We start from the raw sequence: 9541 nt of genomic DNA, 5'->3' as shown, positions 1-9541 counted from the left end.
AATTTAAAAAAAGGAAAGGGGATAAAAATAAAAGGAAAACTGTTAAGACCTTAGGAATTTCTAGAAACGTGGATAGGGAGATGGGGGAGGTGTGGTGAGAATCTCTCCTTGGTGAACACAGCCAGGCAGAAATGAGTGGGGAGCAGGGAAAGAAAATCTGTTTCAAGGGGTGGATGGCAGGAAGCACTAGGGATGAGGCAAGGGTGTGATCCCATTCCAGGAGCCTGGGGGCTAGACAAGGCTGGGCTTGGTATCTCTGGGGCTAGGGGACTGCCTATTGGTGGCTATTGTGACATCCTCTGTGAACCAACACAGGCAATCTCTGGGCGCCCCTAGGCAGCCTCCAAAGGGTCTAAGTCACCAGGGGGATGCAGGGCAGCTGCTCTAGCAGCCAGATGCTCTTCTAGAGGCAGCCTCAGGGGTGCAGTTGGGATGGCCCAGGACACCTCAGGGATGCGGGTTCTCAGTGAGCCTGAGCAGGGCGCACCTGTTAGGTGGCGTGAACAGGCGCTTGGGAAGAATCAGTACAGGAGGCTGACATGAGACTTTCAGGCAGTAAAGGCCTTCTCCTTCCAGACAAGCCTGGGTATACACACTGTGACCCTCCACCCACAAAATGCCCCCCAGCGAGGCTCTTCAGTACCCTTCACTGGGCCGCAGAGAAGATCAGTAGAGCGGATCCATGATGTTTGTGACGGAATCTCCAAGGATAGTCTTCTCCCATTCCAGCAGCTGACTCACCAATCCCCGATTTGGACACATGTTGTTTTTGCATTTCTTGACATAGGCCCAGGACCTCTATGAATACAAAGAGAGAAAGTGAACTTCAGGATTGGTCCTGGGCCCTTTCCACTAGGATCAGAGGCAGCTTTCAGAGACAAGAGGCACTTGCACAGTGCCAGCAACACGGCTTAAGGGCTGGACGCAGAAACAGGGCAGCCTGGCATGAATGCATCAGTGCTGGGAGTCATGGGAGCTGGCTCTGCCTCGGGCAAGCCCCTCTGCTTCTAAATCTGGTGACAGAAATAATTCCTAATTCAAACAGCTCCTGGGAAGATTGAGACAACATACATGAAACCACCTGTGGATGGCAAACACTATGCCAAGCCTAGCACAGTCTCAACAAAAGTTTGCATTGTGACTGGACTAATTAATGGAAAGAGGCAGAGAACTGTGGGCAAATTCTCTGAAGAAGGAAAATTCAAGCTGCCCTCCTCAGGCATCCACCTTAAAGTACAGGAAGGGTTGCTGCATGAAGGAGGGTGAGCACCTGGTCTCCCTCTGGATTGAGGACAAAAGAAAAAGGGAAAGGGAAAGGCAACAGTGGTGCCTGAAATTAGGAACAGAAGGAAATGACCGGGTACAGTGGCTCACGCCTGTAATCCCAGCACTTTGGGGGGGCCAAGATGGGTGGATCACCTGAGGTCAGGAGTTCAAAACCAGCCTGGTCAATGTGGCAAAACCCTGTCTCTACTAAAAAAATACAAAAATTAGCCAGGTATGGTGGCACATGCCTGTAATCCCAGCTACTTGGGTGGCTGAGGCAGGAAAATCGCTTGAACCTGGGAGGCAGAGGTTGCAGTGAGCCGAGATTGCGCCACTGCACTCCAGCCTGGGTGACAGAGCAAGACTCAAGACTCTGTCTCAAAAAAAAGGGAAGGAAGTGATGTCAACCCAAAAAAGGCCATATATGAGAAGCCCACAGCTAATATCATACTCAATGGTGAAAGATAAAGCTTTTCCTCTAAGATCAGGAATGAGGCAAGGGTGCCTGCTTTCGTCACTTCTGTTCAACATAGTACTAGAAGTCCTAGCCAGAACAATGAGGCAAGAAAAAGAAATAAAAGGCATCTACATTGGATAGGAAGAAGTAAACTTTCCTCTGGTTTGAAGATGACATTATTTCATATGTAGAAAACCCTAAAGATTACACACACACACACACACACACACACACACAGAGCTAATAAATTCAACAAGGTTGGCCGGGTGTGGTGGCTCAAGCCTGTAATCCCAGCACTTTGGGAGGCCGAGGTGGGCGGATCACAAGGTCAGGAGATCGAGACCATCCTGGCTAACACGGTGAAACCCCATCTCTACTAAAAATACAAAAAATTAGCCGGGTGTGGTGGCTGGCACCTGTAGTCCCAGCTACTTGGGAGACTGAGGCAGGAGAATGGCGTGAACCCGGAAGGCAGAGTTTGCAGTGAGCTGAGATTGTGCCACTGCACTCCAGCCTGGGTGACAGAGCAAGACTCCGTCTCAAAAAAAAAAAAAAAAAAGCAAGGTTGAAGGATACAAAACATGCAAAAATTAGTTGCATGTCTATATACTAACAATAAACAATTCAAAAAGGAAATTAAAAAAACAATTCCATTTACAGTAGCATCAAAAAGAATAAAATATTTAACCAAGGAGGCAAAAGGCTTGTACACTGAAAACTGCAAGAAATTAAAGACACAAACAAATGAAAAGACATCCTGTGTTCATGGGTTGGAATGCTTAGTATCATTAAGATGCCAATACTACTCAAAGCAATCCACAAGTTTAAGGCAATCCCTACCAAAATCCCAACAGCATTTTTTGTAGAAATAGAAAAATCCATCCTAAAATTCATATGGAATCTCAAGGGACTCCATAAAAAAAAATCTTTAAAAAGAACAAAGTTGTATGTCTCACACTTCCTGATTTCAAACCTTCTAAAACAAAGCTATAATAATCAAAACAGTATGGTATGGACATGAACACAAAGAGACCAATGGAATACAACAGCCAGCCTAGCATAGAAATAAACCCTTACAAATATGGTCAAGCAATTTTTTTTTTTTTTTTGAGACTGAGTATCACTCTGTTGCCCAGGCTGGAGTTCAGTTGTGCAATCTCAGTTTACTGCAACCTCCGCCTCCTGGGTTCAAGTGATTCTTGTGCCTCAGCCTCCCAAGTAGCTGGGATTACAGGCATGCGCCACCAGGCCTGGCTCATTTTTGTATTTTTAGTAGAGACGAGGTTTTGCCATGTCAGCTAGGCTGGTCTCAAACTCCTGACCTCAGGTGATCCGCCCACCTCTGCCTCCCAAACTGCTGGGATTACAGGTGTGAGCCACTGCACCCGGTCTGTCAAGCAATTTTTGATAGTATGCCAAGACCATTCAATGGGGGAAAAGGACAGTCATTTCAACAAATGGTGCTAGGAAAACTAGATATCCCCATGCAAAAGAATGAAATTGAAAACAGGAAATCAATAGAGAAAATCAACAAAACCAAAAGCCACTTCTTTGAAAAGATCAATAAAATCGATACTTCCTCTAGCCAGGCTAACTCAGAGAAGACACAATTACTAATATCAGAAGTGAAAGAGGAAACATTGCTAAAGATCCCACAGATATTAAAAGGAGAATAAAAGAATATTCATACCCACAAATGTGATTGATCAATTCCTTGAAAGACACAATCTGCCAAAACTCACACAAGAAGAAACAGACAATCTGAATAGGCCTACATATATTAAAGAAATTGAGTAGTGGTGGGCGCCTGTAGTCCCAGCAGCTCAGCAGGCTGAGGTAGGAGAATGGCATGAACCCAGGAGGCGGAGCTTGCAGTGAGCCGAGATCGTGCCACTGCACTCCAGCCTGGGTGACAGAGTGAGACTCCGTCTCAAAATAAATAAATAAATAAAATAATAATAAATTGAATCAATAATTAGTAATCTTCCAAAACAGAAAGCACCTAGCATAGATGGGTTTATTGGTGAATTCCACATATAATGGAATATTTATTATTCAGCCTTAAAAGGAAGGAACTTACATAAGGTACCTAGAGTACTCAAATTCACAGAGACAGAAAGTAGAATGGTGGTTCCCATGTGGTGATGAAGGGGGGAAAGTAAAGAGTTGCTGTTTCAGGTTTGCAAGATGGAAAAGTTTGGGAGATTAGTTGCACAATAATGTGAGTGTACTTAATGCTCCTAAGCTATACATTTTAAAATGGTTAAGATGGTAAATTTTTTGTTATATATATATGTGTGTGTGTGTGTGTGTGTGTGTGTGTGTGTATGTTTTTTTTTGGTTTTTTGAGACAGAGTTTCGCTCTTGTCACCCAGGCTGGAGTGCAATGATATAATCCCGGCTCACTGCAGCCTCTGCCTCTCAGCTTCTAGCGATTCTCCTGCCTCAGCCTCCAGAGTAGCTGGGATTACAGGCATGCGCCACCGTGCCCAGCTAATTTTTATATTTTCAGTAGAGACGGGGTTTCACTATGTTGGCCAGGCTGGTCTCGAACTGCTGACCTCAGGTGATCTGCCTGCCTCGGCCTCCCACAGTGCTGGGATTACAGGCGTGAGCCACCGCGCCCAGCCTGTTATGTATATTTTAACCACAAAGTTTTTAAAAGTGGTGTGAGGGGCAGAGCTTGCAGTTATAAGGTTTACTATGTCCTCACTGGGTCAGAATAAGCCCTGAAGGAAGAATCATAAACCACACATCCCCCTTCCAGCCCAGAAGGCATCTGCTGGGACTCTCACAGCAAATGCAGCAGGCAGGAGAGACACGTGCTGTCGACCTCATTCTACCGACTGAAGGGATAGAAGGGTGAAGGGGTGTACTCAGGTCACATGTGGTAAGGGGCAAAGCCCAGGCTGCAAGGCCAGTGTTCTCCCTGCCGCCTCAGGGCCCTGTTAAAAACCCAGACTCTCCAGCCGTGCTTTGGATTCCAGCTTTGCCATTTACAGCTCTGGGGCTTAAGGCAAAGTACCCGGCCTCTCCAGACCTCCCACAAAATGGGGATAAAAGCAATAGCTATGCCACAGGGTCATTGTGAAGGTGTTTTAACGACATATAAATACTTACCAGGCAGGTAGGAGTCAGTGTTTGTTAGTTATTATAGTGTCTCTGGAGTTTTGTTATTATTTGAAGGTCTTTAAAAGACAAAGGTACTCCTAGAAGTTTAAAGGCACCGAAATTGATTTTTTTTCTCTCTTTTTTGTTTGTTTGAGACAGCGTCTGGCTTTGTTGCCCAGGCTGGAGTGCAGTGGTATGATCACAGCCCACTGCAGCCTTCACCTCCCAGGATCGAGCCATTCTCCTATCTCAGCCTCCCAAGTAGCTGGAACTACAGGTGTGCAACACCACACCCAGCTAATTTTTGTATTTTTTGTAGAGACAGGATTTTGCCATGTTGCCCAGGCTGATCTCAAACTCCTGAGCTCAAGCGACCCACCCACCTCCGCCTCCCTAAGTGCTGAGATTATAGGTGTGAGTCACCGTGCCCAGTCTGCTTCTACTTCTTTTGGGCACACACCCAGGAACAGAATTCCTGGATATCCAAGACTCTTTCTAGGCCAGGCGCAGAGGCTCATGCCTGTAATCCCAGGAGGCAGTGGCAGGTGGATCACCTGAGGTCAGGAGTTCGAGACCAGCCCGGCCAACATGGCGAAACCCCGTCTCTACCAAAAATACAAAAATTAGCTGGGCGTGGTGACACACACCTGTAATCCCAGCTACTCAGGAGGCTGAGGCAGGAGAATGGCTTGAACCCAGGAGGCAGAGGTTGCAGTGGAGGTTCAAGAATCACTTGAACCCAGGAGGTGGAGATTGCACCACTGCACTCCAGCCTGGACAACAGAACTAGACTCCATCTCAAAAAAAAAAAAAAAAAAAAAAAAAAGAGCCTTTCTAGCCTGCAACTTCACCCGCAAAGTGCATACACGGGTGACAACCAAACCCACTGGCTAATGGGTTTTATTCTTTGTCCCTCTCCTTCCCCCAAACACATCCCTGGGTAAATGTCAGGGCTTTGCAGGTCCTATCAAGCCCTCTGAGATCACGAACAGGCTGTGACAGGCGGGGCAGACACCCGAAAAAGGCGCTGTCTCAGAGTCAGGAGCCCCGAGATCTGCCTGGGTTTGCCACAATGGGTCCCTGCTTCCCTCTCCTCTCTGGACCCTGCGCCCAAGGCATAGGGAGATAGGCGGGGGTGGGTGGGCGCCTGTGCTGCAGCTCTGGGACTCCAAGCAGTTCTCCCTTGGGCAACACCAAACAAACACCGGTGGACAGACTGACAGCAGTGGGGGCCATGCCGAGGGGGCTGCAGGACAGCCTGACCTGGCCTGAGTCCCTGGGCCAGTCCTGTGTATCCAGCCTCAGGCCTCAAGCCTGCAACGCTGGGGCCTTGCCCTTGGGTGACATGGGCTGGGGGGCACCCTAGACTTGGAGTTATCTGGGATTCTTCCTCCCAAAGCAGTGCCAGGGCCCCACTCCTCCCAGGTCGCACTCTGACCCCACCTCCCAGGGTGTGGCATGTTGTGAGCCCGGCTCGGGGAACGCATACCTGCAAGGTCTGCTCGTTACAATGCATGAGGTAGGCTATGATGGCGGCACAGCTGCGGCTGATACCTTGGGTGGAAAAGACCAGAATGACAGAGCCAAGGTGAAGGTGAACATCTGCAAAAAGAAGTGGGGGGTTGGGTCATGCCTGGCCCTCCTCCCTGTGGGCCTGGGTTGCTGTCAGACACTGGCCTCCATGGGCCCATGGTCCAAGCATGAGTTCAAGACCAGCCCACATGACCTCGGCAAGTCCCATGATTTCTCTGGGAGCCCATTTCATTGTCTAACAAGTGGGCATCCCTCAGTCCTGGCTGGAAGTTCCAGAAAATCATGCCTGGGCAACCAGCATCACCTGGCAAAGACCTTCTGAACTGCAGGCTTCTAGCACAGGAAGCTCTGCTACCGATGGGGCGGATGGGACCACCATCATTCCAAGAACAGTCAGGAACTGACAGAGCCAGGGTAGCCTGTGTGCCAATCCTGACTGCCACTCACTGGCCATGGGGCTTGGGGGCAAGTTACTTCCTTTCCTTTCCTTCCCCTCTCTGCTCTCTTCTCCTTTCGCCTCTCCTCTCTACTCCTCTCCTCTCCTCTCCTTTCCTTCTTTCTTTGTTGAGACAGAGTTTCACTCTTGTTGCCCAGGCTGCAGTGCAATGGCACACTCTCAGTTCACTGCAACCTCCACCTCCTGGGTTCAAGCGATTCTCCTGGCTTAGCCTTCCCAAGTAGCTGGGATTACAAGTGCCTGCTACCACGTCCAGCTAATTTTTTGTATTTTTAACAGAGATAAGGTTTCACCATGTTGTCCAGGCTGGTCTCCAACTCCGGACCTCAGATGATCTGCCTGCCTTGGCCTCTGAAAGTGCTGGGATTATAGGCATGAGCCACTGCGCCCAACTTTTTTTTTTTTTTTTTTTAATATAGACATGCAGTCTCACTATGTTGTTCAGGCTGGTCTTGAACTCCTGACCTCGGGTGATCTGCCCACCTCATCCTCTCAAAGTACTGGAATTACAGGTAAGAACCACTGTGCCCAGCCTATTTTTATTTTATTTTAGAGACTGGGTCTTGCTCTGTTGCCTAGGCTGGAATGCAGTGATGTAATCACAGCTCACTGCCACCTTGAACTCCTGGGCTCAAGTAATCCTCCTGCCTTAGCCTTCAGGGTAGCTGGGACCACAGGCATGCGCCACCATGTCTAGCTAACTTTTTTGTACAGATGGGGTCTCACAATGTTGCCCGGGCTGGAGGGTAAGTTACTTGAAGCCACAGTGTCCTCATCTGGAAAATGGGATCACAGTATACTACCTCCTCCATGTGGTTTGGTTGTGTTCTGTACTGAGCCCAGTGCCTGGCACAGAAATATCAGCTCTAATCACAGCACCCCTGAAGCTGTGAGTCCTGCCCAGGGAGAGGAAACCTAAGATGGCACCCGAGGCTGGTCTGGCAACCCTCAGGAACTGAAGATTAGCATGCCAAGTGCAAAATCACAGATTGCCAGGGCTAAAGGAAGACACAGAGATGACGATGGCCACCTTCCTCACCATCTGAATAAAGGAACTGAGCGTGTAGTTTAATCCACTGACTGGCTCAGTGCTACCCAGGGAGGCAGGCTGGATGGGGGCCCTCTTTGGGCCACAAGGCTCTGACACCTCGAGGTGGGACACATGGGAAGTCTCGGCCTCAGGCCCTAGTCGAGTGACATTTGACATGTGCTAGGCAAATAAAGGATGGTTGGGGCTGGGTGCGGTGGCTCACGCCTGTAATCCCACTACTTTAGGAGGCTGAGGCGGGTGGATTGCTTGAGCTCAAGAGTTCAAGACCAGTTTGGGCAACGTGGCAAAATCCCATCTCTACTAAAACTACAAAAATTAGTTGGGTGCGGTGGTGAGTGCCTGTAGTCCCAGCTACTCAGGAGGCTGAGGTAGGAGGATTGCTTGAGCCCCGGAGGTGGAGATTGCAGTGAGCCAAGATTGTACCACTACACTCCAGCCTGGGTGAACAAGCCAGACTCTGTCTCAAAAAAATAAAATTTAAAATAAGGGATGGTTGGGCCAAAACGCCATGCTCCAGCCCCTGGTACAGTGGCTCAGGCCAGGAGCTGTTGGTGCCAGACAGGCAGGCACGGGGTGGGGACTCCAACCTGACTCAGCCCTGCTCTCTCTACACATCTTACTCTCCTCAGGCAATCTGGAGCCACAGGAACGAGTTAAAAATCCATTCGTGATGAATTAAGTAACTGGTGGGCACCACTTGGGTGTGGTGGCTCATGCCTATAATCTCAGCACCTTGAGAGGCTGAGGTAGGAGGATCGCTTGAGGCCAGGAGTTCAAGACCTGCCTGGGCAACATAGCAAGACCCCAACTCCACCAACCAACCAACAAACCAAAACAAAGAAAATCTTGGAAGTGAGAACTGAAAGAGCTTTGTAGTCTTCCTTCCGTTCCACCCACATCCCACAGACCAAGGATGAAGGCGGGGATGGAGAGAGACTTACCTCCTGGTCCCCAGAGCACAGCCTAGAGCCTCCATGAGCATGTGTGCTTGTGGGTAGCCATCACCCTCATTTTACAACAAGCCCAGAAGGGCACAGCCATCTAGCCAGGGCCAGAGCCCAGGACGCTCAGCTCACAATCTTGGGCCCCACTGCCCTCAAGGTAAACACCACTGTTGCTCGTTTCACTGAGGGCTCCCGAGAAGTTGGACGTGTCCTGGAGCTTATCTCACCCAGGTGGGGCATATGCTGAGCTGGGCCCTTTCTCTCCAGAGCATGGGGAGTCGTGATCCAGAATAAGCCTGTGAAGGAGGCTCCACTGCCCCTCTGCTTCCCAGACACAGGCCAGTTGCTACCCGGCCAAGGAACGCTCCTTACCAATGAAGTGACACATGTGGCGTAAGAAGGGGAGAATCTGGGCTTCTGGGGAATCTTCTATCTGGATGTGCAGAAGCCTGTCAGGATCGCCTGCAAAACTACATGGAAAGACCGCACAGGTCATCGGGTGGAATGCAGAATGCAAGCCGCCCCACTGCGGGGTTTTCATCGCAGCAGGAGGGCCACAGGGAGGACGCTGAGCTTGTGTAAGGCGGAATGTGCACAGGTAGCTCAGCCTCTCCTGGAAAACAACATCCAGGCTGGGTGTGGTGGCTCATGGCTCTAAGCCCAGTAATTTGGGAGACAGAGATGGGAGGATCACATAGCCAGACCCTCGTTTTTTTTTTTTT

The 9541-nt window shown here is 49.4% G+C and overlaps 1 protein-coding gene across 2 annotated transcripts; it reads right to left on the bottom strand.

Moving 5' to 3' along the window:
* Positions 1-535: 535 nt before the first annotated feature.
* Positions 536-9521, bottom strand: LOC116268586 (serine/threonine/tyrosine-interacting-like protein 1). 2 transcript variants are annotated; one of them, XM_031661245.1, is made up of 3 exons: positions 9192-9521; positions 6324-6388; positions 536-798 (listed from the first exon to the last, which is right to left on the bottom strand). In XM_031661245.1, exons 1-3 carry the CDS (start codon positions 9358-9360, stop codon positions 667-669), a joined length of 366 nt encoding a protein of 121 aa, XP_031517105.1. In that variant the 5' UTR covers positions 9361-9521; the 3' UTR covers positions 536-666. The 2 variants fall into 2 exon arrangements, with proteins under 2 accessions (XP_031517105.1, XP_031517104.1); XM_031661244.1 differs by having other exon boundaries at positions 6324-6436; positions 9192-9516.
* Positions 9522-9541: the final 20 nt, after the last annotated feature.

The sequence above is a fragment of the Papio anubis genome, unplaced genomic scaffold (genome assembly GCF_008728515.1).
Source record: "Papio anubis isolate 15944 unplaced genomic scaffold, Panubis1.0 scaffold1150, whole genome shotgun sequence".
In the NCBI taxonomy this organism is placed as follows: Eukaryota; Metazoa; Chordata; class Mammalia; order Primates; family Cercopithecidae; genus Papio; species Papio anubis.
Note: the sequence above shows the minus strand (reverse complement) of the source record. Positions and strands in the feature narration are given on the sequence as shown.